Here is a 27,896-nt window from a genome sequence, read left to right as displayed (position 1 = left end):
GCTGAAGTCGGACACCCAACAGACTGAGCCACCCAGGCACCCCTAATTTAAATTCAAGTTGGGGCTCCTGGGGGGCAGCTGAGCATCTGACTTCGGCGAAGGTCCTGATCTCACAGTTTGTGAGTCAAGCCCCGAGTCAGGCTCTGTGCTGACAGCTCAGAGCCTGGAACCTGCTTCAGATTCTGTGCCTCCCTCTCTCTCTGCCCCTCCCCCACTCAGGCGTGCACGCTCTCTCTTTCTCAAAAATAAATAAAGATTTAAAAAAAATTTAAATTCAAGTTAGTTAACATATAATGTCGTATTGGTTTCAGGAATAGTTTAGTGATTCATAACTTACATTTAACACCCAGTGCTCATGCCAACAAGTGCCCTCCTTAAGGTTCGTCACCCATTTAGCCATTCCCCTACCCATCTCCCCACCAGCAACTCTCAGTTTGTTCTCTGTATTTAAGAGTCTCTTATGGTTTTCTTTCCTCTCTGTTTTTCATATTTTATTCTTTCTTCCCTTCCCCTATGTTCACCTATTTGTTTCCTAAATTCTACACGAGTGAAATCATATGGTATTTGTTTTTCTCTGACTTATTGTGTTCAGCATAATACACTCTAGTTCCATCCATGTTGTTGCAAATGGCAAGATTTTTGATCACCAAGTAATATTCCACACACCACGTCTTCTTTATCCATTCATCAGCTGATTGACATTTGGGTTCTTTCCATATTTGGCTTCTATTGATAGTGTGCTATAAACATTGGGGTGCATGGGGCCACCCTGATTTATAAACAGAATCTACTTACAATGACAGGCATTTCCTTGAACTGGGAACTGATGTATTTGGCTGTGACAGTTTGACGATATTAACCATAAAATCAAGGCATGTGTCATCTCCCTTATGTCACCAAACATTTTTTCTGATTACAATTTGGTTTTGGGGTCAAAAATGAACTGAGTTCAACTAGCAGTGCTGACACTTTCTCATAGCTGTGTGATGTTAACCAAGTTACCTGAAATCTTTGTGTCTCCATTTCCTTACCTGTAAAATGAAGAACTATCTCATAATGTTGTTCAGAAGATTAAATGAGATAACAAAGACAGTGTTCATCTCAGAGCCCAGCACAGAATAAGCGCTTAGCAAATGCTAGTATTATTTATAATAATGCAGTCAACATTAAGTTAATAGCAATTTGAATAGAGTAGGGTATTAAAAGAATTATCAACCTTAAGCAAAAAGGTTTCATTCCCAAAATACAGGAGTCATAGAAAATTAATATGATAGATTATTATAAATTATTTAAAAAAGAAGAACTACATCTGATCACTTTGATACATGCCAAAGAAGCCTTGGATGAATGAATCAGCCACTATCTTTTCTTAAAAGGAAAAAAAAAAACTGTTAGAAAACTAAGAATAGGAGTGAACTTCCTTAACATGATGAAGAATTTTTACTCTTTGATATTAAAAATCTGCGTCTGAAAAAAATCAGTGGATCCCTAAAAGTCGTAAAACAAAAGCACTTTCCCCGTGAGAATGTTCACTTCCTGGTCTGTAGTGGCTTGTTCATTACCTGAACACACCCTGAACTCAGGCACCAGTGAGGCCTCCACCCCAGCTTTCTAGAAGAGAGACTCCGAGTTGTGCAGCGGGGGAGAAATACCCGCAGGCACTGCGTGAGCTCCACCCCATTCCTTTTATCCCTTTGTTTTGTGGGAGACACGTGCTTAAGAGCAATTCCAGCAAAGCTTTTAAGGCTTTGGGGCATAATGTCTCCCACTCTGCTAAAAGAGGCTAACCTAATGTGATGCAAGTCTAAACCTCAAGAACTTAAGGTCATAAAAATGAACTCTGTAGTGGAGATGAAAGCAGCAACACTACAAACATCACAGAGACAGACCCTTTGGAGCTCCCAAGGATGAAGACGGAAAGTCTGCCATTCTTTGGAGGCCACCTTTCACAGCACTGCAAGACAACACCTGTGGACCCTACTCCAGGCAGCTGCCTGGTGGCCAGTGAGCTCTTCAGAAATTAAGTGCTAGTCGAAACTCTCTTAAAGTATATCTGAGACAACCGAGATGAGTTCTATCAGAAACGGAAAGCAAATACTAACACACTAACCAGTGTAAATGTAAGAATTCTACTATCGTGGTTTATACTCAACTTTGTTTTGGAATCTCTAATCAAAGGAAAAGATCAGTTTTACATACTGAAAAGAAAGAAATGAAATCTTCATGATTAGCAGATGAGTTAATTGTCTACCTAAAGAACCAACATCATGAAAATATCCGGAAATCATAAAATTGTTCAGCAAGGTGGCCAGATATAATAGTCTTTTATATTTGTGACAGAAGGGTATTTTGAAAAGTCCCAGACATAACAGTATGAAACTAGAAAATGTCTAGGAATAATTAAAATGAGATAATGGGAAGATACATATAAAGAAAATTCAAAAGGTTAACTAAAGTATGTATATGGAAGCTTGAATAAAGGGAACTACATATAATGTTCCTAAATTGGAAATCTCATTCTTGTAAAAATTTCACTTTCTCTTCAAATTACTGTTTAAATGAAATGCAATTTAAATCAAAAAAAAAAAAATTTGAAGGGAAACATGCCGAATTGATCATCATATTTCTGTAAGCATAAATACATCATAAGACTATCCAATATTATCTTTAAAAGAAAAATGACAGTAGGAACACTGTATTGTTGAAACAAATGATAATAAAACCATGGCAATCAAAACATTATTGTGAAATATCAAAATTCAGAACTATATTGAAGTAATTTAATGTAATATATAAATGCCTTTAGGGGTGCCTGGGTTTCCCCATTAGTTGAGTGTGGGACTCCTGGTTTGGGCTCAGGCCATGATCTTGCAAACCGTGAGAGTGAGCCCCACACCAGGCTCTGTGCTGACAGCGGGGAGCCTGCTTTGTATTCTCTCTTCTCTCTGCCCTTCCCATACTCTCTCCTCCCTCCCCTCAAAATAAATAAATAAACTTTAAAATAAAATGCTTGTATAAGCCAGTAAGAAAAGGCTGGCTTTTCCCATAAATGTCATGTAGCTTCACATTAGAGGGGAGGCTTTGGTATCAGACAGACTCAATGACAGCCCTGGTCTGCCCCTAGCTCACTGTATAAGTAACTTCACTTAATCAAAGACAGTTCCCCAGCATGTAAATTGGGGATACAGAGGCACCTGGCTGGCTCAGTGAGTGGAGCATGTGACTCTTGATTTCAGAATCCTGACTTCAAGCCCCATGTTGGGTGTGGAGCCTGCTTTAAAAAAATAAATAAATAAAAATAAAAATATAAAATAAAATTAAAAAAAGTGGGGATACCAACTGGACTCCCACAGAGAGTTGCTGTAAGGATTACATAAGGCAATTCGATTAAGGTAAAGCACTCCACAATGCATGAAAAAGGACTCAGGAAACCTTAAGAATTACTATTAAATGAGGTTGGATGAACACCAGCTAAGACTTGGAGAAAAATTCAGATCACTCTCAAATCAGTACAGGCAGATTCAAGATTTAATAGTTTAAAAAGTTAAGTTAGAAATTAACTTCTTCTTGAAGTTAGGGTGGCTGGTTGGCTCAGTCAACTGAGTGTCCAACTCTTGATTTTGGCTCAGGTCATGATCCCAGGGTTGTGGGATCGAGCCCTGCCATGTCCAGCTCCGTGATGAGCATGGCGCTTGAGATCCTCTCTCTCTCCCTCTCTCTTTCTCTCTCCCTCTTTCTGCCCCTCGCCCCTGCTCACACACTCTCTCTTTCTAAAATAAAGTTTTAAGAAAATGTCCTTGAATAAAAATACAGGATTTGTAATTGTTTAAAGAAACGTGTTCCCTATCAGTGATAAAACATTTCTGACATTGTTGGCCTGACTCTGTCAAGAGTGCAATGAAAATGGGGCGCCTGGGTGGCTCAGTCGGTTAAGCGGCGGACTTCAGCTCAGGTCACGATCTCGCGGTCCGTGAGTTCGAGCCCCATGTCGGGCCCGGGGCTGATGGCTCGGAGCCCGGAGCCTGCTTCCGATTCTGTGTCTCCTTCTCTCTCTGCCCCTCCCCCGTTCATGCTCTGTCTCTCTTGTCTCAAAAATAAATCAACGTTAAAAAAAAATTAAAAAAAAAAAGAGTGCAATGAAAATATTAAATGTTATATTTAATATGTTTATAATATTATGGAATACCTGAATTATAAGCTGTTACAATACAATTTTTAAAAGGCGTGTCATGAGGAACCTCATCTCCTGAGGATGGAGAGGGCAGGCATGTGAGGAAGAATTCACTATACTAAATATGAACTCCAGATTTTATCCTCTCTTGACACAAAGGGAAATGCCCTGCAGACCTTATTTTCCTTCCTTCAAGCATGTCACAGGCAATACAGTCCTTGACTAAAATGAGTCATGCTGATGGAAAATCTAGAAAGCAAGAAGGGTGGGGGAGTTGTTTAAATTCTTTACCTCAGAGCCTAGTGGCTGCCCTCAGCAGGGAGCAGGCCCTCAAATATTTGTGGAATGAGTTAACTAATCTCCTATCTAAGTGAACAGTTTATTTCAGTTGTTGAGTCAGCTTTTGACATAGTAGCCATAAAACCAAGAGCGTTTCAACGTCACACATAGATGACACACATATATGATGAGCTCAGGTAGTTAGCCCAGACAGAAATCTCAACCTTATCAGCACTCACATTATAGCTCAGGGGAAATGGAAACTCCACGTATAATCAACTTTTTCTCCTTACTAAGAAACAACAATGCTCCTCGGGCTGTGGAGAAGACACTAAATTTTACTTAACTTTTGCCTTATTTCTCTCTGAGTTCACTTGGGGTAGCAGAATGATGTACAATGGCTTTGCTAGGGTGTCTGTGCCAGAGAACTGGGCTTAAATTCCTGCTTCATGCTGATCCACGGTGGGGCCTTTGGGGAGTTACGCAGGTTCTAGGTGTTTTCATTTATAAAATAGGCTACTACCACCTGCATTAGATCATGATGAGTATTCAATTAAATAATGAAATAAAGCATCTAACTACAGGAGCACTCATCCAAAATAAGCTCTTTCTGCTCTTCCTTGTGCCTACAGCTGTTTCTACTCTCCTTCCTACTCTCTTTCGTACCATCCGAAAATTCAAGGTCGCTTTTGTTTTTTCAATAAGTGAATCAAAAACTTAGTTGGGTAAATTTAAAATTTAGAAGAAACTATGAAATATAAAAATTCTGTATGAATCAAAACTATACAGTCATTAAAACATAGAGTTGAATAAGAGAAGGAAATACAAATAACCCATTTATCCCCATTCAGAAAGAACCAATGCTTACATTCTCATGAACAGAATTCCAGCAGTTCTCCATCTCTCTTTCTGTATGTATACAGGTGAGTTATTTTTTTTTCACAAAAATGAATCATACTCTATATACTGTTGGCAACCTGCTTTCCTACTGTAAATTTTTTTGTGTGTGAAAAGTTCCCACATCTTTTTTCTACATCATTTTTAAATGGCACAGTCTTCCATTTTATGTCATTTATGTTATTTTTATTTTTCCATTATTTAAAGCAATGCAGTGAATAAGACATGGTATATTTACACAATGGAGTATTATTCAGCCATAAAAAAGAATGAAATCTTGCCATTTGCAATGGCATGTATGGAGACCGAGATTATAATGCTAAGAGAGACAAGTCAGACAGAGAAACACAAATACCATGATTCACTCATATATGCAATTTAAAAAACAAAACAAACAAGCAGAGAAAAAAAAAACAGAGGGGAGGGGCCAGAGAATGGGTTAGGTAGATGATGGGGATTAAGGAATGCACTTGAGGTGAGCACAGAGTGATATATGGAAGTGTTAAATTACTATATTGTGCACCTGAAACTAATGTAACACTGTAGTTACCTGAAATTAAAAACTTAAAGTAAGAACAAAGTAACAAAATAATAAACAAAACAATGCAATATTAGTCACTGTAGTTAAATCTTCTAATATGCACATGACTGGTTCCTTAGGGTGAATTTCTACAACACAGTTGTTGGGCCAAAGAGTATGGAAATGGTAAGTCTCTTGATAAAAATGGTTATTGCCTTCCAGAAAGATGTGACCACATTACTCTCCCACTATCAATGTATTAGAGCATTTTTCTTTTGCACCTCCCCCAGTACACTTCTAATTTGATTTTTCTAAATCACTTAAGCTGAAAAAAATCACTGACCATATGTAATCTGATCTATTGTCCTTTTCTCAGCCCAAATCACAGTTGGATATTTCTCTTACATTGAGATTTCTCCTAATACAAATGTGATATTACAGATCAATTAGGGAACAAGATGTAGATTAAACAGATTATAATAGGACTAGACTCAGCTTTAGCTCCTAGTACAACAGGTTTTTTTAAAACACAGCTGCTTGGTTCAGTGATTATACTTTTTGCTTCAACAACAACAAGAATTGATTATAATATACTACGTTAATGGGAGTGTTGGAGTTGTGAGAGGAAAAGGAAGGAGTGTCCCTTGATCACTGTCAGGTTTAAGAGCTCGGGGATTGGGGGAAATGGGTAAATGTTGACCAAAGAATGCAAACTTCCAGTTTGGTGATCATAGTTAATAATACTATATTGTGTATCTGAAAGTTGCTGAGAGTGGATCTTAAATGTTCTCACCACAAAAACGAAATGGTAATTATGTGATCTATGGAGGTGTTAGCTAAAGCTATAGTGGCAATAGTCTTGCAATATATACACACACACGCATCAAGTCAACACTCCGTATACTTTAAATTTATACAAAGTTATGTCAATTTTATCTCATAAAGCTGAAAAAAATATACCTTTTTATATTCATGCTTTATTTTTTTTAAGTTTTTATATTTATGCTTTTAACTATATTTGCAACGGTTATATCTTTTCAATTTTATGTTTAACTAATTGTAATGCTCACCACCAATTCTTTCATAAAATGACTTTCATTCTTGAGGACTAGATTGTGATAGAGTCCTCAGGGGGGAAAAAAAAGTCTCTCCCACTCAGTAACTCCGTTTAGGAAAGGTATGACATAAATGGTATGTTTCTCAGATTTAGTATGCCTGAGAATGTCCTGTTGTCTTTGAGCTTGAAAAACAGCCTTTACCTCACAACTATGAAGATTTCATTCCTTTGGTGTTCACCACTGTGAAGTCTGTGCCTGACTCTCAGATTTGTTCCTTTGTAGGTAACATTTTTTATAAAGGTTGTTTTTACCATTTATGTGTGACCTGTGAACATCTGCCATAGTTTCTCTACATGCTGAACACTGCTTCCTCATTCTGCCTAAATATGGTGAGCTCTTTTGATTTCTAAAGTCAGGTATGAAAGCATTCTTCTTTCACTGTGTTGGATTACTGCTTCTTTTCCCATTGTTTTGATTCTTCGCCAAGAACACCTTTGATTGTTAGACTCTTTGCTCAAGCCTCGCCCCTGTCATCTGCTCTCATCATTTACATTCCTTCCTCAACAACTTGTGGACTCTGGGGGCATTTGTCAGGTTTGTCCTGTGCACCTAGGTTTTCATGGTATGACTTCACTTAAACATTAATCTAACTTCCCTGATGGGCCCAAGAAGCACAGGCCTAATTACTTCCATCCTAATAATATCAATTTATTTTATACCCAAGTCCCTTAAGTCTCTATATTCTGCCTGATTAAAAACAAACAAACAAACACATTATTTCTTGACATCTTCTTTCCACATTAAAGTCCATTTTAATCCTTTATTGTGTGATTCTTTGGGCTCTAAACTACCAGAATGATCATTACCTTGGAATAGAAGGCAACACTATTAAATGTTGCGGCTTGACCTACTTTTATATTTGGAAATTCATTTCTCATAATAACATAACTTTGGCTTTCAGAACTTGTTACATGAAACAAAGAGAAATGACATACAGGAAATATTCATACATGTGGTTAGAAAAAGTCTACAAAAACGTAATCTGTGTCAGGAAATGTGTCAGGATTGAATTGTGGGAAATAATTCAGCAATTGCTAATGTTCATGTTGTAGCAAAACCCAAAAACATTTAAAAAGGAAAAGTAGAAAGTTTCACTCATTATTTTATTCTTATTAAGTTTCTTTTTAATTCAGGGGGAAAAACTATGATTTGAATGATTAATACAAACATGACAGATTTATTATTGAAAGCTAGATTGATTCTCAACACTGCAGGTTCTCTCTGAATAAATCTTCGACCATGCAATCACAAAAGTGCCTATAGTCTTACTTAAGTGTTTTCTTTTTGCTAAAATAACTTCTCAATTCTCTTAAAATATCTATTTCACTGCAGTATTTTTAAAAATTAAACTTTTATGCTAAAACACTACAAAATTACAAAAATATACTTTATTCCAATTTAGGCTTGCCTCCCATATTTGTAAAATTTCTCCATCTTTTTCAAATTTTACATCTGCATACCTGTGTTTCAGTTAAAGAACTTTCCTACTGAGGATATTACCCACTTTGAATATTCCCATTCCTATCTCCACTTTCACAGAAGCAAAGATGTGCATTATCCTAAGACTAAAGAATAACGTATTCCTTTAATATAGAAGAATTTAATGATATAATTCATGCCATCAAATATATTTTGATACTGTAATATGGACCAGACAAAAGATACATATGTACACATCTAATAAGATGCATGATTATCAAACAATTCCTTAAGAGTTCACATAAATAAATACAAGTTTAAAAAGAGTCACATGCATCAGCAAATATAAGTGCAAGCACAGAAGAGTTGACTTCATATATTCTAGAAGCTTTGGGGCAGTATTTTTTTTGGATGTTGACCCTGTGCCATGTGCGACACTGGGTACTGGATCTAGATTTATCTGATACCATCTGCCTCAATGTAATTAATTCACTTCCTTCTCCAACTCCCCTCTGAGAAACAAAACAGTTTTAGAATTTGCACCAATTTGTTACAATGGGGCAACTACAATGACTCAATCTTTCCATAACATCTTTTATAGGAATCTAACTGTTGCATTCTTGTAACTGTCAGGGGATAGCAATGAATTGTTACCCAAGGCTCACATGAGACATAGATAAATCTAATTTAACAAATAAAAACATTATTTTGTCAAAATATGCTTCCTTATTAGGTAGATGTTAGCAATGTAGAGATACCTACAGAAAGTTACTATTTTCCTTCTTTATTGATTATAGAACTTCAAATTTGTCTAATGTTCTTTTTGCAAAGCCCTTGGGTTTACTCTATTATATTATTCAGTTTCTATATTTTATTACTAACACTAAAAATAAATATAAAATGTGTAATACGTAAAAAAAATTAAGAAAACAAAACTCTCTTGCAACTTTTGTACTCAGAGAAAACGATTATCAACATACTGTTTATAGGTCCTTCCACTCTGTTTATTATTTGTCATCCATTAACTTTTTGTGTTGACTCTGTATGTTCCCTGTTAACTTCTGTGACATGTGTGGGTTATGTTACACCTGTGAGTAGCAAATTACAGGCTTTTCACCTGAAATCTAGGCCCCTCTAGACAAATCCACTTGGTACCTCAAAAACATCTCCAAACACAAACACACTGAATTCTTTTTTCCTTCGTAAATTTTCCAGTTTGTCTGTTCTGGACTCTGTTCTTTTTCTCCTTCACACACTAGAATGATCACCAAATACTGCTGATTCTATGAGCAAAATATCTCCTTAAGGGGCCCTTTCCCCTCTGCCCCAGTCTCTAGCCAGTATTACTTGCCTTCAGGCTCATTTCTACCCAATGTCCTCAGATTTATCATCTTAAAACACACAATTGGGGAGTTCCCCCAATAGCTCCCTACTGATTACAGAAAAGTCCAAATCCTTAGTGTAGCTGACAAGAACCCATTTTAGTGTCTGTTCTCCCCAGGCGAGAGCCACCAGAAGAAGTAGAAATGGGATTACTCTTGATTTGAGACCTACTGCTCCACCTAGTGGTACAGAATAACATCTAGGGATGGGAGTCTAGGGAATATGCCAGGTCAGCCCTATGAGATCAAGCAAACCTGCCAACATGGGTGTTTGTCTTCTAGAGACTGATGTGAAAAGGGACAAAGAACTCTGGAATTCAATGGCCATCTAGTGGTTTTCTGTTAGCACTGAATTCTCCTAGGGAAATGCCCCAAACCTCCAAGCCAGTTATCATTACCATTCTTAAGAGAAAATGAAAAGCCATGATTGCATCTCTTTACTTATTGCTACCAAATAAAAGCACAGAATAATTCTGACCCAACTATTGCACTGCCACGTATATCCTTCCAGAATTTTCATGAACTCAAACAAACTGAAACAGTATACATTCATCTATGTATTAATTCATACACTCCATGCAAATTTAAAGAGCACCTGTAACTCAGATACTACACAAAGCTAATGACACAGGGTCCAAGTGACGATAGCCTATAAATAGGAAATCAGACAAATAAATCCATGACAACAGTGCCGAACGAGAGTCTAAGCTGGCCACGGACAGGTAGGGCTTCCTGAGGTGATTTTGTGGTCAAGTAAGAGTTGGTTAGGTAAAGAGCAGAGTGAAGGGTACTGTTTCAGATTTAAAGGATTACACATGCAACAGAGAGCAGCACATTAAAAGCTGTCCCAGCACAGCATCCACAGCACAGCATCATGACTAAAAGGAACCTCAATCAATAGGAATCCACCAGCCTCTTTCAGGGAAACCCTACAAAGCAAAATGTCTCTGCTTGAAAAAACTTCTTAAGCAAATGCATTTACAATAAAGGTGAAAAAAGATAATATTTAAGCTGCACAACTATTTAAAGCCACACATTTTCAAGTGTCCATTTTGCACGAGTCATATGTAAAAGAAGATGAGAAATGCAATTTCTCTTAATCCTCTTCCTCTTTTTGGAAATAAGGGATAATACTCAACACTTTAAATTTAAAAGGGAAGTCTACTAGTCACGAAGAAGTTTATTCAATAGGTGACGTGCTTTTTATAAAATCCTAAATGGCTAGAGATTAAAAGCATCCATTAAGCTATGTAATACATGATATAATGAGATTATAATCAATACATGATAGAATCACATGTGGCCTGCTACAAACCACATACTTTGCACTGCAGATACCTCATCTGTCTCTGTTGGAGAAATGTCTGCCCAGTCACATTTATTACCACTGCAAAGGGAGCCCCTTATATCTTTGATGAGCACTGCCAGAAAGTTATATTAAGATGGAGACAAGATATGCCTCCCAGAAACTTTGGCATTAATTGTGACCAAACTTGGGGCCCTTAGGAGAAGTCTCTGCTACAAGAGCACATTTCATATAGTGTAATGCACCCCGTTCTCAGAGACCCCATCGTGTCTCTCTCTTAGCCTAGCAGTCTTACCTACCCTGTAACCTGTATGCGCCACATCAAGTTTTGGCTCTCAGTTCCCTTTCTTTTCAGAACATACCCCAGGCCTGCATGTGTGAGATGGGTGATCCCGGTAAAGCGGGATTATCACCTCCATCATGCTAAAGTGGGATTATCACCTCCATTACGCTGGCTATGCTACTTTTGTTGACGCAGTTTCAGATGCAATGAATATTCTGAGAAACTCTATAATACTGCAGACTCATTTTAACATTCCCCTTAACTAAAGGTGCCTGTTTGGCTCAGCTGGTGAAGCATGCAAGTCTTGATCTCGGGGTCATGAATTCAAGCCCCACACTGGGCATAGGTTACTTAAAAACAAAATCCCCTCAACTAAAACTAAGTCATGGTCTTTTTTTTTTTTTTTTTTTTTTTTTTAAACTGATGGATGCTAGACCACATCTCCACCATTTTCTATTGCCCAGCTGATGCCACATAGTACAGGCATGTCTAGCAACACATTTAAGGATATGTCTATATACCTTAAGAAAAGCATTTCCCATACAAGGTAAGTGACCAGCCATTAGATAGATACTTATTAGGGCACACTAGGTGCTGGAGGCTGGGAACCCAAAGTTAAATGAGACACACCAACATTATGCCACTGTCATCCTTTATCCAAGATTATGTATATAAAACAAGGGTGAACGGCACCTTGTAGCTCTCAATAAACTGTTATTGTTATTATTAGGATGACAATCATCAGTTATATGTCAATATTCTTTTATTTAAAAAACAATTTTTTTAATGTTTATTTATTTTTGAGAGAGAGAGAGTGAGACAGAGCGTGAGCGGGGGAGGGGCAGAGAGAGAGAGATAGAATCCGAAGCAGGCTCCAGGCTCTGAGCTGTCAGCACAGAGCCAGATGTGGGGTTCAAACCATGAACCACGAGAATATGACCTGAGCTGAAGTCGAATGCCCAACCGACTGAGCCACCCAGGCGCCCCTGTCAATATTCTTTTAAAAACTATGACAGACTTTTAAAATGAAAATACTGGGGCGCCTGGGTGGCTCAGTCGGTTGAGCGTCCGACTTCGGCTCAGGTCATGATCTCACAGCTCGTGAGTTCCAGCCCCCTGTTGGGCTCTGTGCTGACAGCTCAGAGCCTGGAGGCTGCTTTGGATTCTGTGTCTCCCTCTCTCCCTGCCCCTAACCACTTGCATTCTGTCTCCATCTCTTTCAAAAATAAATAAACATTAAAATTTTTAAAATAAAATAAAATAATGAAATAAAATGAAAATACTACCAGATTGCCACCAATACTCACCAGTACTATAATATCTCTTCAGTTCTGTACGCCTGATCTCCTTTAACTGATTATTTTTTCTCTTTTTTTTCTCATCAGTAATATATTCCTCTTCCACAGCAATGTTGCATTTGTCTTGTTCTAAAATGACTGCTTTCGCATCCTCTTTTCCAGTGTGGGTCCTTGTGGCAATAGCTGAGGCTGTCTCTGCATTTTGTTTGGCCTGTTTTTTCTTTTTCAATCTAGGAATGAGGGAAAAAAGGAAAAACACTGAAGAAAGAAATGATTTTCTAGGAGAAATTATATTAGTTTCATTCTGTTGGGCTTTGAAAAACTACTTAACTGATATAGAAAACACTTTATATTTCTGTTAATCACATTTTCCTCTTACTGTCTTCTTTTCTAATCACTTAAAAATTCTTATTACATGGAGTCCTGGAGTATTTCCTCAATCTTATATCCTCAGTACTTACATCTCAGAAAATTATTAGGAAATCCTCCAGGCCTGGGGGAAGACTAGATTCTAAATGTTGAACATTTTTTTAAATCAAAATATACAGCTGCCATGTTTGAAGTGTTACATTAAAAAAAGAGAGAGACGGGCCCCCTGGGTGGCTCAGTCGATTGAGCGTCTGACTTCGGCTCAGGTCATGATCTCAGGGTCCATGCGCCTGAGCCCTGTGTTGGGCTCTGTGCTGACAGCTTGGAGCCTGGAGTCTGCTTTGGCTTCTGTGTTTCCCTCTCTCTTTGACCCTCCCCCAATTCATGCTCTGTCTCTCTCTTTCCCCCCAAAATAAATAAACATTAAAAAAATTTTTTTTAATTACAAAAATAAATAGAGAGAGTTTCAGGTTTCAATGGTACCTTTGGACTGATGGGCAAACACATTTGTAAGAATAAATCCTTTATAACTGACTCACACACTGAGTGTAGAACTTTGGCAAGCTGGCTCAGGTCCGAGCAATTCTTTTCCTTTATACATAGATGCTAGTGGTACCAAAGAAAGAGCTGCATTTCCAGAGACAGAAAATGCCATAATGACAATATATATATAGTTATCATTATCATTACTAATATCAGAGCTGACTGATACATTAGTTAACATATTTGATGTTTTCAATTCCTTACTAACTCAAAGATGTGTAAGAGATGAAGTTTATCATAATTTGCTGAGATCCAATAACTCAAAATATTTTCCAACTGAGGTATCACTGTAATTAACTGATGTGTCACTCTGTACTTACCAGGCCTTCTGAAGAATGTTTTTACCTTACCAGAATATAAAGAACAAGGGTCCTGGCCTCTACTACACATGGCAGTCTGCTCCAGTGTAAATATTTTAAATTAGGACTCTTTTTGCTCCCTTTCTCTTTACACACAGTCACTATCTCTGACACACACATGTCTATTTCCTTTGCTCTCTGGAGCATTTATACAATTCAATGTTGGGCAAGGATAAAGAAATGTTTTGGGAGAAAAATGAAATACCCACAGGAATAATACAGGGACTAAGGTTAGATTTTATGCTTCTCTGCTTTGTGACATCGAACAAATCCATTTAACAGTTTGGAGAGGTCCCTCACTGAGGCCTCGCTATTTAATTGGGTCCGATTGAGAGAATATGTGTCAACATGCAACACAAATAAACAAACAGAAATAGTAAAATATCCCCTCACATCATCACATAATGACATGAGAACTAAGCATGGTAAGATACATAATACTGGGGCGCCTGGGTGGCGCAGTCGGTTAGGCGTCCGACTTCAGCCAGGTCACGATCTCGCGGTCCGTGAGTTCGAGCCCCGTGTCAGGCTCTGGGCTGATGGCTCAGAGCCTGGAGCCTGTTTCCGATTCTGTGTCTCCCTCTCTCTCTGCCCCTCCCCCGTTCATGCTCTGTCTCTCTCTGTCCCAAAAATAAGTAAACGTTGAAAAAAAAAATTTTTTTTTTAAATAAAAAATAAATAAAAATAAAAAAAAAAATAAAAGATACATAATACATTCAGCTTTTGAGATAAACTCTCATATTCCAACAAAATATTTCAACTAGGCTGTAATTCATTGAACACTTAGCAAGCAGTCATGTCCTTAGACTCTAGCTGGCTAATAAATAAGCATATGGCCTAGGAGAAAGGACAGCTGGGCAAAAATCATAGATGAACATACTCCCCATCTCTTAGTTTAGCTATCTTTTTATGTTTACTTGTTAAACCAAACCACAAACAAAACCAAACTGGAGATTCATAAAAAGGAGTTCTATTCAGTAGACATGTTTTTATTTTCTAACTTCAGATTCTAAATTTTTTTTTTTCTGGTAAGAGCCTGTAGTTCTTCACAATGTTGAGTCAGATAATGTTCCTAATAAAACAATTTCTCTCTCGATCAAGATTATTATATGTGAGGCTGAAATTAGTATGCAGTAACCTAGACATCATGAAGAGATTAGCACTTTGCTTAGGGAGGTCTATGCAAAGAGCTGATCTCTGTATCCAAAAAGCTGGCTATGAATGGGCTGATCTTCTTCTGATATACTGGCTTCTCAAAAACATGCTTGAGATGAACCTTACTGACACTTCCAAAAATCATTCCTTCCAGGAGGAGAGAAAAGAGGTGTTAAAAATTAATTCTACACAGCCTGAGATATGTTGCTTGTTCCTCTTCTGGATTTTTCCACTTTAGGTTGATGTAAATGTCCTCATTTCACAGTCCCCATGATAATTAAATTCACTCAGATCTAGGGCACATGTTTTGATGAACAGCAGCACTCTTTGGGGACATCTCATTAGAGACTGATTTTCACACGTGGAAATAACAAAATGGGATACACTGTTTTATTCATTTGCCCCTTTTCTGCACAGACCATTAATGTCAACACATATAGCCAAAAGTAATTGTTTAAAGAAAAAATGCTAGGAAACAGCAATACCAAACTTGTTTAACAGAAAACAGAATACAATTTAATACTTCACCAGTTTTACAATCAGCTACATCTTTTGTTTTGATTAGAGTACTCATGAGAATTTATTTCTCTGGAGTTTATCAACATGGTTAGAACATTCTGATCTTGTAACTGGAAATCGGATGTGAGTTTGGGAATCCCACTGTAAATTCTTTCTTCAAAGCATGGAAGTACATTTTTAACCCCGTGCCTAAGAGGGAAAAACTGCCATCCGATGTCTGTGGTACAGTTAATACTCTTCTAACGTTCCTGTTTAGGCCTTCTCTGTTGTTTTGCAGGTCAATATCTATCATGGTAAGACATGCTCACAATAGGGTTTTGTTATCACTAAATTAAACTGAAAACAAAAGGTTACACAAGAACATAAACGAAGCTTTTTCTAATGACACCAAATGTACAGTTGTTCATTTTGTGGACCAAAAAAAAAATACTTCGCAAATCATCTTTTATTTTTTTAAAGATTTGTGGGGTTTCTAAAAAAAAATGTTTGCTTATTTATTTATTTTGAGAGAGAGCGCATGCACGCAAGGTGGGTAGGGGCAGAGAGAGAGAATCTGAAGCAGGCTCCGAGCTGCTGTGGGGCTTCAACCCCAGGAACCAAGAGATCATGGCCTGAGCTGAGATCAAGAGTTGGATACCTAACCCACTGAGCCACCCTAGAGCCGCACTTGGCAAATCATCTTAAGCATATGAATGACTGTAAACAATGAGACATATTTAAATTTGATGGCTGTGAATATGAGTCCAAAACCCCACTTTTATTTTGTTATGCTGCATTTATTTTTCTTTTAAGAGATCATAATTACATAAAACAAAATTTTTTTAATGTTTATTTTTGAGAGAGATACAGAGCGTGAGTGGGGGAGGGGCAGACAGAGAGGGAGACACAGAATCTGAAGCAGGTGCCAGGCTCTGAGCTGTCAGCACAGAGCCCCACGCAGGGCTTGAACCCGCAAACCGTGAGATCATGACCTGAGCTGAAGTCAGATGGTTAAGTGACTGAGCCACCCAGGTGCCCCACATAAAACAAATTTTACTACTCAGTCTCCTCCCACTACTAAAACCAAGCCCTGTCAATTCTGTTTCCTAAATCTTTCCTTCTCAAATTCATCTTCTCTTCTTGATCTCTGCTCCCACTAAATCATTTCAGGTTTTCATCATCTCTCTGGACTATTTTTGACAAGATAATTATTCTTTGTTTTATTGTAAAAATTATACTTGTTCATATTCAAAAATATTAAAAATGCAGAAAGGTAAAAAAGAATAAAACTTAAATGAAATGTTACCACTAAGAAGCAACCACTGTTTGGGAGAGATAACAGCAAATCCAGAAGCTGGAGAAATCACACCTTCCCCGAGGGCAGAAGAATGAGGCAGTATGGCTCCGCTGTCTTGACCCTGACCTCTTCTTTGTACCTTCCTTATCCTTAAAGGAATATTAAAGGACTTATTCTGGAATCTCTTGGCTTTTTTTTTTTATTAAAATTGTGTGCACCTGTAGGGCACATGCACACCTCACTTTTCCCTGCTAGCACCCAACCCAGAGTTAGCAGACTTGAGAAATAAACAAGGTGATATTGCTAAAGAAAGCATTTTTAGTAGCTGGATTAAAAAACTGTTTTCCTCTGAAGCATTTTCCTTTACTAAAGGAAGTAAGCTCAGGGTTCTGGCAACAATCAGAGGCAGGGCCTTGAGCAAGTTCCTTGCTTTGTCTCTGCAGGGCTCCTCTGTCACTTGCCCACATCCAGTGGAATGAAACAAAAAGGCATGGAATGATGAGAGAGGGCTTTCTTTAGCACCAGAGTGGAAGCTTCACAAGGGCAGGGATGTGTCTAGGTTTTGTTAAAATGCCAAACTCCCAGGTCCTCTCCATGGTACACATTAGGTGCTCAGTAAGTATTTCTTGAATGGATGAACAAACTTGAATACATTCTGATTTGGTTGAGATCTGCTTTCCTACGAACATGCCATTTCACAGTCTTCTTAATTAGCAGCATGTTGTCAAAAGTAAACTCACATCTCCTTATTAATCTCACTTGATTTAAAAACAAAATACAGGGGCTCTTGAGTGGCTCAGTCAGTTAGGCATCTGAATTCGGCTCGGGTCATGATCTCACGGTTCATGGGTTCAGGCCCCACTGTCAGGCTCTGTACTGACAGCTCAGAGCCTAGAGCCTGTTTCAGATGCTGTGTCTCCTTCTCTCTCTGCTACTCCCCCACTCATGTTCTGTCTCTCTCTCTGTCTCTCTCTCAAAACCAAAAATAAACGTTAAAAGAAAAATTAAAAAAAAAGAAAAGAAAATACATTAGCCACATATAATTTAAAATGTATTAAACTATAGGGGCACCCAGGTGGCTCAGTGGGTTAAGCGTCTGACTCTTGGTTTCAGCTCAGGTCATGATTTCGTGATTCGTGTGTTCAAGCCCCCATTTTGGGCTCTGCGCTAACAGTGTGGAGCCTGCTTAAGATACTCTCTCTGTCTCTCTCTCTCTCTCCCCTACACTCTCTCGCTTCCTTGCTCTCTCTCTTGTGAGTGCTCTCTCCCTCTCAAAATAAATAAACTTTAAAAATAACTAACTAAAGTGTATTAAACTATAGAGTTCTTTAATTAATATTAAATTAGTTCTATCTGACTCTTTCCCTAATTCCACAGTTCCAGGTCCATGTGCTTCTGTGGTAAGTGCCATAGACATAAATATCTAGCACTGCATTGTCCAATATGGTAACTATGAGCCAGCCACTTGTGATTATTAGTTCAATTAAAATTAAATAAAAATTTAGGGGCGCCTGGGTGGCGCAGTCGGTTGAGCGTCCGACTTCAGCCAGGTCACGATCTCGCGGTCCGGGAGTTCGAGCCCCGCGTCAGGCTCTGGGCTGATGGCTCAGAGCCTGGAGCCTGTTTCCGATTCTGTGTCTCCCTCTCTCTCTGCCCCTCCCCCGTTCATGCTCTGTCTCTCTCTGTCCCAAAAATAAATAAACATTGAAAAAAAAAATTAAAAAAAAAAAAATTAAATAAAAATTTAAAATTCAGTTCTTTAGTTGCAAGAGCCACATTTCAAGAGCTTAACAGACTAGTGGGTACTGTAGTGAGTGACAAACATATAGAACATTTCTATCATCACAGAAAGTATTGGATAGTACTGACTTACAACTACTGATTCAACAGTCAGCCCTATTAGCAAGAGACTAAGGAAAGAGTGAAGATAGAAATCATTTAATATTTAGATATTAATAATAATTATTATGTAATTATTTAATAATGCAATAATAATTAATAATAATAATTTAGTATATGCATAGGGTATGTCAACAAGGGTACACACAAAAACAACAGTAAAGTGAGTTTCTGGCAAGAGTTAGTGGCTGGGGGGAAAGAGAGTAAGAAAAATTACTTTTCATTGTGTTCTGTTTGTACCTTTTGGATTTTACACTGTGTATTATAGTCAGAAAAATATATTTTTTAAGTATTTAGTTTTTGAAGTCTCTTCCCTATGATAATAGTTTAACCCATACTGCCAAATTTTAAAAATCAAGTTTTACTTTTTAAAGAAGATTATTACAGAAAGTTTGAAAGAGGTTTTTCTAACAGAAACTACTACTGAGTTGACTAATGAACGAGACACCATGCTATGTACTTTATAAATATCATCCCAGCCTCACAAAAGCCCAACGAGGCAGGCAATCTTATCTCCCTGTTACACAGAAGAAAAGGAAGGCTATGGAAACTTAGGGCCATTTCCCAAGGTCACAGGGCACAGTTAACTGGTAAACCAGGAATTCACAAAGCCAGATGTGAGTCAATAACCTCAGGGCCTCCCCAGTCCACTCCTACAATGCTAAGGCACCTATGTATATCTTGACTTTAAAATAAAATTCACTGGATTTTGGAAATTCTATGAACTATTTGAGGGAGAAGTGCCTGGCAATCTGGTGGGCCAAGAACATGCTTGCAGGAAGGAAAGATTTCAATTCTGGGCTTGGCTCTCCATGTAATCTGCTATGACCTTCTTTGAAAACATGATAAACCCTCTAGCACTCTTCTAAAGTAAAACAAAAGCAAGAGGCTGATGACATGATTTTCAAGCTTTGGTCTGACTCCTACAGTTTACATTTAGCTGAGATTAAGAAATGTGCTAAAGCAGTTTTGAGGTTAAAAAAATCTTTTAGGGGCATCTGGGTGGCTCAGTTGGTTAAGCGTCCGACTTCGACTCAGGTCACGATCTCAGTTTGTGAGTTCGAGCCTCGTGTCGGGCTCTGTGCTGACACCTCAGAGCCTGGAGCCTGCTTCGGATTCTGTGTCTCCTTCTGTCTCTGCCCCTACCCCACTTGTGCTCTGTCTCTCAAAAAGAAATAAATATTTAAAATAAAAAATCCTTTTAAATCTAAGCTGAACCTTCTCAAGACTCTGCACTCCTCTGTGCTCCCTCACACCTGAGTACATTTTCCTTCCACTGCAGCTTCCATCCTGGGAAAGTCCAGAGGCCAAGTTAGAACCACTGATATGTGAAATCACTGTATATGAACCATTCACATAAAAAGAATATTAAAAAAAAAAAAAGGTTCAAAAAAACCATAAGGGCAGTATAGTTGTCTTTTTGCTTTTTTAAAAAAAAATTTTTGTTTTGTTTTGGTTTTATTTTCTTTGAGCACACACCTTAGTGTCTCATTTCATTCAGTTACAGCTTAAGAGGGAATGAGATTTGGTGTGTGAACTCCAGAGAATTAATGAAGAAAAGGAAGCCATACAGGAATAAAGGTTAATTCAGTATAACTTTCTAACCAAGCAATCCAATAATGGAACTGGCTGCTTCATAAAGTAGTGTTCCCCATCATTAGAAGTATTCAAGCAGGTCAGGTCCAAGTTCTGACCTCCAAAACCAAATGGGACTGCCCTGCCTATTTTTTTTTTCCAGATACAATTGACATAAACATATTAGTTTCAGGTAAACAACATAATGATTCGATATTAGTATATGCTGTGAAATGATCACCACAATAAGTCTAGTTAACATCCGTCACCTCATTGATGTAACATCCGTCACATCATTACAAAATTTTTTCTTGTGATTAGAACTTTTAAGATGTACTCTCTTAACAACTTTCAAATATGCAATACAGTACTATTAACTATAGTTACCATACTGTAGATTACATCCCAGGATTTATTTATTTTATGACTGGAAGTCTGTACCACTTTCACCCATTTTGCCCACCCTCCAAAATACAGTTGACCCTTGACAACACAAGGGTTAGGGCCACTGACCCCCGCACAGCCAAAAATCCACATACAACTTTTGAATCCCCCAAAACCTAACTGTTAATAGCCTACTATTGACTGGAAGCCTTACTGATAACATAAACAGTCAATTAACATATTTTATATGTTATATGTATTATATACTGTATTCTTACAATAGAGAAAAGAAAATATTAAGAAAATCATAAGGAAGAGAAAATACACTTACAGTACTGTACATATTTATTGAAAGAAGTCCATGGGGGTGGCTGAGTGGTTCAAGTTGGTTAAGTGTCCTACTCTTGATTTTGTCACAAGTCATGGTCTCACAGTTTGTAGTTTTGTGGTTTTGAGCCCCTACGTTGGGCTCCACACTGACAGGGCAAAGCCTGCTTGGGATTCTGTCTCTCTCTCTTTCTCTCTCTCTGCCCCTGCCCTGCTCATGCTCTCTCTCTCAAAAATAAATAAAAGGAAAGAAAGGAAGAAAAGAAAGAAAAAAGAAAGAAAGGGAAAGGAAAGGAAAGGAAAGGAAAGGAAAGGAAAGGAAAGGAAAGGAAAGGAAAGGAAAGGAAGAAAGGGGGAGGGAGGGAGGGAGGGAGGGAGGGAGGAAGGAAGGAAGGAAGGAAGGAAGGAAGGAAGGAAGGAAGGGAGGGAGGGAGGGAGAGAGGGAAAGAATGGCCTCAGATGGTTTTTTGAGATGATTAAATTGAATGTGTTTTCATAAAAGGAAGGTCAGTTTTCACTTTCCACTGCAAATTTCCAACTGTGATATATGCCAAATAATATCCAACTTAAAGTCAGAGGGGGAAGACAGTTAAAAAACAAACAAACAAACAAACAAACAAAAGCACTCACTTAATGAAAGTTCTCTCTTAGAATTATGATCAAATAAAACCAAAAAGCTTAGGGGTAATCACCAGAAAAATATGTAGATGTACCTAATTCTAGTGCCACCCTTTGAGATAAACATTCTTTTTCCTCACTTTGTCTAATTTTGCCAATGAGATTCCCCCCCCCCCAAGAAAATTCATCAGTTAAAGTGGAAATATTCTGGTTGGAAAAACCAATACAGTTAGAAAAAGAGATCCTTCAGCTCTGCGTTCAATAACTAGAGATATATCGTTACAGGTGAACACATATCCACATAATGGAATTTTTCTTGGCATCAAAAAAGAAACGCATTCTAATAAAGATTCATAAATAGAATGCCAATCAGGGACAAACCACAAAAGTTACCCTTTCTAGGATTCCTTTGGGCTATTAAAACAAGATGGGATCAGGAGATCTTCGGGGACTCTGCTAATCAAAGTGCAGGTGCCAGGAATGGATGCAAATTGTCACACTTTCAGAGGAGACTTAGGGTGGGTTCTTAAGGGACATTCAGAGAACCTTATACGCCCCCTCTCAGTACCGGGATGACAATGGCACTGCCACAAAATGAATGTTTACTGTGTAGAATGTTTGCCTTGTGTTTATGAAACAAGACAGGCTTTTGTTGCATATATAGATTGCCGTGTGGGAGTCTAGTTCCTTTTTCTAAGAGTCAGGATGCTGAGTCACAGCCTGAAAAAGTTACAGGGAAACCAGTGGCACTGACAACGGTAATATATAACTCGGCTATAAACTGAGGAAGGGGAGCAGAAATGGGAACGTGCTTCAGGTGATAACTGTGTGGTGCGAAGAATAATCAGCAAAGTCCTGTAAATATGGTATTTAAGTCTCAGGGATTTTACTGCTTATCAATCAAGAATAAACTGATAAATACAGCAACAAAGAACTGCACCCAAACCTGCAAATAGAAATGTAAAGTGACAAAATATAGGGGCGCCTGGGTGGCTCCGCCAGTTAAGTGTCGACTTGATTTCAGCTCAGATTATAATTACACGGTTCATGAGTTTGACCCATGTCAAGCCGCCTCATGTAGGGCTTCACTCGGAGCTTGCTTGGGATTACCTCTCCCTCTTTCTCTGCCCTTCTTCTGCTTACACGTGCACATGCACACCCTCTCAAAATAAAGAAGTGACAAAGCATAAATTTTTAAATTTCTTTTGCTTTACAGTGGTATTATATATGCTTTATTTAACTTAATTTGGTTAAACTAACTGGCTGCATTAGTTCCCTATGTCTGCTCTAACAAATTACCACAAACTAAGGGGCTTAAAATAACACACATTTATTCTGACAGCTCTGGAGGTCAGAAGTCCAAAATCAGCTATAGGACTGCATTCCCCACAAAGGCACTTTCCCTGCCTCTTCCAGCTTCTGGAAGCTACATTCCTTGTGGCCCCTTCCTCCAGCTTCAAAAGTCAGCAGCACAGTCTCTGGCTTACTGAATATCACCACTGCCTGCTCTGTAGTCAAATCTCCCTCTGCCTCTTTCTTAAGTGGACACTGAGACTGCATTTCAAAGCCCACCCAGATAATCCAGGATAATCCTCCTATCTTAAAATCTTTAACTTTTTCATTATCTTCAAGGTCTCTGTTGCTATGCAAGGTGACACTCACAAATCCAGGCATTAGGCCCTGGCTATCTTTGGTGGTGATCACTCAAGTCTACCTCACTGACTAAATTCACATTTGTAATATGAATTATTGTAAACTCATCATTATATCCCACGTCCAAATCATTAGTAGATGTAAGAAAAGTTCACAGCTGGCAATGAGTGGTTAATAAACATGGATTTCTAAAGCAAAACCAAAAAGTTTACTCAAGACTCTTGAAACCTCAAGGTACAATGGAAATATCACAGACATGAGCTTTCATTTTATGTTGGGTGACCTCAAAACAGCCTCTTAGAGATAGGGATATTGGAAGGAAAATTTTAACAGGCAGGATTTCTAAAGGGTTAAATCCCATTTTCATATCTGATCACTTCAATCATTACTGAAATCAGCCTTTCACTGTTTATAATCACCTACAAAGCTGAAGAAGTCTTCCAAATATCTTCTTCTTTTATTGGAGCTTCTTAGTGTGCCCAGAAATCTTTTTAAGTCAATATTTTTAAAAATATATGCATATTTTTACTCAAAACAAATCATATGGTCAGACTCCCCAGTGATGGCACTGGGATATATTTCAACGACATACTGAAATTTCAGCATAGCAGCAATATATTTCAAGGACACGATTCCTCTAGAAAAACAGAAAAATTTTGATTTCTTGAAGCTATTTCAGCAAAACAAGCAATTAATTAAAGCAGAGCTACTTGAAGTTTTCCAAGCAGAAATACAGTGATAACAGGGGTTTTGTTCTCAGATTTTAACCTAACTCCCTGCTAACTGCTTAAACTATAGAAACATGGAGGAAAAGAAAAACTAAAAAATACAGTCCTAAAAATAATCATTTTAGTATAAAAACTAATGCTTTCCAAAAAGCCTCATGAGTGAAACATAACATTTATGATCAGCAGAAATGTCTCGTTAAAGAAAACGATTTTGAGTGGCATAAAATTAGAATATGCTCTAACTCGACTTCTCACCCTCCTTCCAACTTTTAAAATATATTCTAATAATTTTCAACTGCCTCTGAATAATTTTAGACACACACATATACGTACTGTCTTATGATAATGCTATTTCAACGTTATAAATTAGAGGTGGCCTCATAACACTTCCTGTCATTATAGGTAATTTCAGAAAGAATAATGTAAATCAGGTAAAAAATCTGAAAACTTATTTTGGCAGATGCTTTCAGTTTAGTTGATTTTCATTCAATATGCCCACTCAATTTCTTTGAAATATTTTTTCTGATTGGTGTAAACTGTCCATATCCTTGGGAAATGACATTGTTCAAAAATAGTATTCAGGGGGTGGAAGACTAGTAATACCTACTTTTAAATGTTTCCCTTCTAAAATTAGTATTGAACTTTGAGGTTATTCATTCAACATGTAAGGGCAAACCGAAAATGGATTTTTAAAGAAAAATCTTGGCCTTGTTTCATTTTTCTGAGGGCCAATCTGGGGCGATAACCTTCTAAACTACATGGTAGTCTTGGTTGGGCTTTTCAAAAAGCTCAACTAGTGGTCATATCTAAAGTATACCAGTCTGCTCTTAATCATCCAAAAAGAACACTGGTGTTGTAATAACAAATAAATGCTTGGTCTTTGTGCCTCTCTGGTCTAGCACTGAACTCCTAAAAGACTTAGAATCTCCGAGCCAAGAGTATCTTTTGTATGTTAATAAAGGACTGCTTCTGTTTGTGTGGGGAACTAAGATAGGATAGGGGCTGGTCACCCCGATTAGAAGGGTGGACATTTCAGCCCCACCTCCAGCCTTCTGGGGAGAGGAGAAGGGCTGGAGATTGAGTTCAAACACCCAGGCCAATAATGTAACCAATCGTGTCTATACAATGAAACTTCTGTAAAAACCTTTCGATGACGAGTTGGAGAGCTTGGTTTGGTGAACACACTGAGATGCTAGGAGGCTGGCACTCCCAGAGAGAGCAGGGAAGTTCTGTACCATCTACTCCCACACCTTGCTCTATGCATTCTCCTCCATTGGGCAGTTTATATATTATACCCTTTTTAATAAACTGGTAAATGTAAACAAAGCGTTTTCCTGAGTTCGGTGAGTTGTCCTAGTGAATTGTCAAACCTGAGGAGGGATCATGGGAACTCCCAAATTTGTAGCCAAGTTTGTCAGAAGTAGGGGTTGACTGGGGATTCAGGACTTATGAATGGCATCCAAAGTGAGGGCAGTCTTGAAGGACTGAGACCTCAAACCAGTGGAGTCAGACACTAACTCAGGGAAGTTAGTGTCAGAATTGAATTAAACAGTTGGATACCTAGTTGATGGTGAGAATCAGAGAACACCAGACTCTAGACTTTGCCAATCTTGATGTGCCAATTGAGGACCAATGTTGAGCACATCAGAGAAGATGAAAGTGAGACTGACAGCCTTGTACAAAAAACATGCAGGCTACCCTTTTCTCTGAGCAGAGTGGATGACTCAGCCTGTTGGCATGTTCTGCTTGGCCCACAAGTACTTTTTAAGACTCCAACTGGCTAAATGATGAGCATTCAAAACGGGGACATTTCACATAAAAATCTGGATTTCAGGCTCATCTTGAAGAATTAGCAGACATAACAGCACATCTCTGGGGCTCCACATGGCAAAACTGGAGCAGAGCAATAGTAGCTTCCCTCCTTGGAAAAGGCATGTGCTGTCTCCTTGCACCAGCCTTCCTTCCCTACAGTGCACTGGCACCGGAGCCTGGTGATGATCACCTATCCACTCATTTACATCACTGCTTTGGTCCCTAAGGTCAACGTTTGTATGTTTTGCTCCAGACAGCATAAAGTTTTATTCTTGGGTCAATTCAGATCATCAGAGAGCTGCAGTCTTGGACCACACTCTGCTGGCCCACTGCAAAGTATCTTTTACTGAGTCATATGCTGGCATCATGCCCTCCCTCAGTACTTTCGCTGTAATAAACTGCCTTTATGAATGTTAATAACAGACATCCACATCTTTTTAGTGTTCCTTTTATGTAGGCTGTGAGGTCCTACATAATTTTACACTTAAGGGTGAGGAAGGGTTTTGACACCTGGGGAACCAGTATGTGCTATACTCATGAGTAGGGAGAGCTATGGGAAGGAGTCCTATTTATTTATTTATTTATTTATAATGTTTATTTATTTTGAGAGAGAGAGAGAGAGAGAGAGAGAGAGAGAGAGAGAGAGAGAGAGGAGGAGCATACAGAGAGGGAGACACAGAATCCGAAGCAGGCTCCAGGCCCTGAGCCGTCAGCACAGAGCCCGACGCGGGGCTCAAACCCACGAACCATGAGATCATGACCTGAGCCAAAGTCAGATGCTTAACCAACTGAGCCACCCAGGCGCCCCAGTATTCATTCATTCATTCATTCATTCATTCATTCATTCATTCATTCGTTTATTTTAAGTGATCTCTACACCCAGCATGAGGCTCAAACTTACCACCCCAGGATCAAGAGTCGCACATTCTTCCCAATTAGCCAGGGAGGAGCCCCAGAAAGGAGTGTCTTTGTAACACTGACCATGGAAGTAGTTCTAAGTCAACTACACAACTAATAGCATGTACTTTAGGGTCAAGAAGGAAAGAGTTTGGTGAAATAGCCGACAGCCATGTAAAAGGTCAGAGAAATAGGGAAAGAGGTTTTTTGTTTGTTTGTTTCATTATTATAGGGGCGCCTGGGTGGCTCAGTCAGTTAAGTGTCTGACTTTGGCTCAGGTCATGATCTCATGGTCTGTTTTTTTGAGCCCCGTGTCCGGCTCTGTGCTAACAGTTCAGAGCCTGGATCCTGCTTCGGATTCTGTGTCTCCCTCTCTCTCTCTGCCCCTCTCCTGCTCTTTCTCAAAAGTAAACATTAAAAAAAAAAAAAAAAAAAAAAAACAGTTCCATCATATATAATGCATTATTCCCTCTTGGAAGTTTCCTGAGAGGTAAAGTAAACATTTGATTTATTTTCAATTATTTTATCTACTGTACTTATTTATTTGAATGTGACTTAATGCTCAGAGTGGACCAAAACAAAGCTGGTTGCATGTGGGTCACATAAGTGTAGTTTGTATGAGGCATCTCAGATCCTTCTAGGATAAGGTGCGGCGGGAATGAATGAATACAGAAACAAACAAGGAAATGAACAAACATCAGTCCTGGAATAATGGATGAGGCAGGCTAATGACAGGCTGAGTTTTATCTCAATTGCATAAATTGATAAAACCCCTGAATCTGACTATGTCACATAGACTAAAAGGGACTCCATCTCAAGGGAAGTTGTTCTACACCCTTACAATGACAGAAATCAAACTCCACCCAACACGAATCTACTAATTCAACAAATAATATATTTTGAGGGGCAAGACCTAACAATTCCTCCCTCCTGCCCCTTAACCCCAAATAAAGAAAACTCGACTTTCTTAATTCTTCTTTGCACCTAATACATCACTCGGCACACGGAGGTGAAAAAGAGTTCATTATATGCCATTAACTGAGTCATCAAGTCACCCTCTTCAACAGCAGTTTTCTACCAAGAAACTTACTCTTGGATTTTACTGCACT

The 27,896-nt window shown here is 38.5% G+C and overlaps 1 protein-coding gene across 9 annotated transcripts in view; it reads right to left on the bottom strand.

The window, feature by feature from the left end:
• NCOA7 (nuclear receptor coactivator 7) overlaps window positions 1–27,896 on the bottom strand; it is a 156,533-nt gene that overhangs the window by 73,272 nt on the left and 55,365 nt on the right. For 8 of the 9 annotated variants that reach the window (XM_086707764.1, XM_086707766.1, XM_086707767.1 and 5 more), the window contains one exon: window positions 12,683–12,903. In XM_086707764.1, the coding sequence (XP_086563890.1) occupies window positions 12,683–12,903 (221 nt within the window). Of the gene's footprint in view, window positions 1–12,682; window positions 12,904–13,525; window positions 13,550–27,896 lie in introns of those variants that run through there. The other variant, XM_086707769.1, reaches the window with a different exon arrangement.

Source organism: Puma concolor, chromosome B2 (assembly GCF_028749965.1).
Source record: "Puma concolor isolate L17-30 chromosome B2, mPumCon1.1.hap2, whole genome shotgun sequence".
Classification (NCBI taxonomy): domain Eukaryota; kingdom Metazoa; phylum Chordata; class Mammalia; order Carnivora; family Felidae; genus Puma; species Puma concolor.
This window is presented reverse-complemented; position numbering and strand designations above follow the sequence as displayed.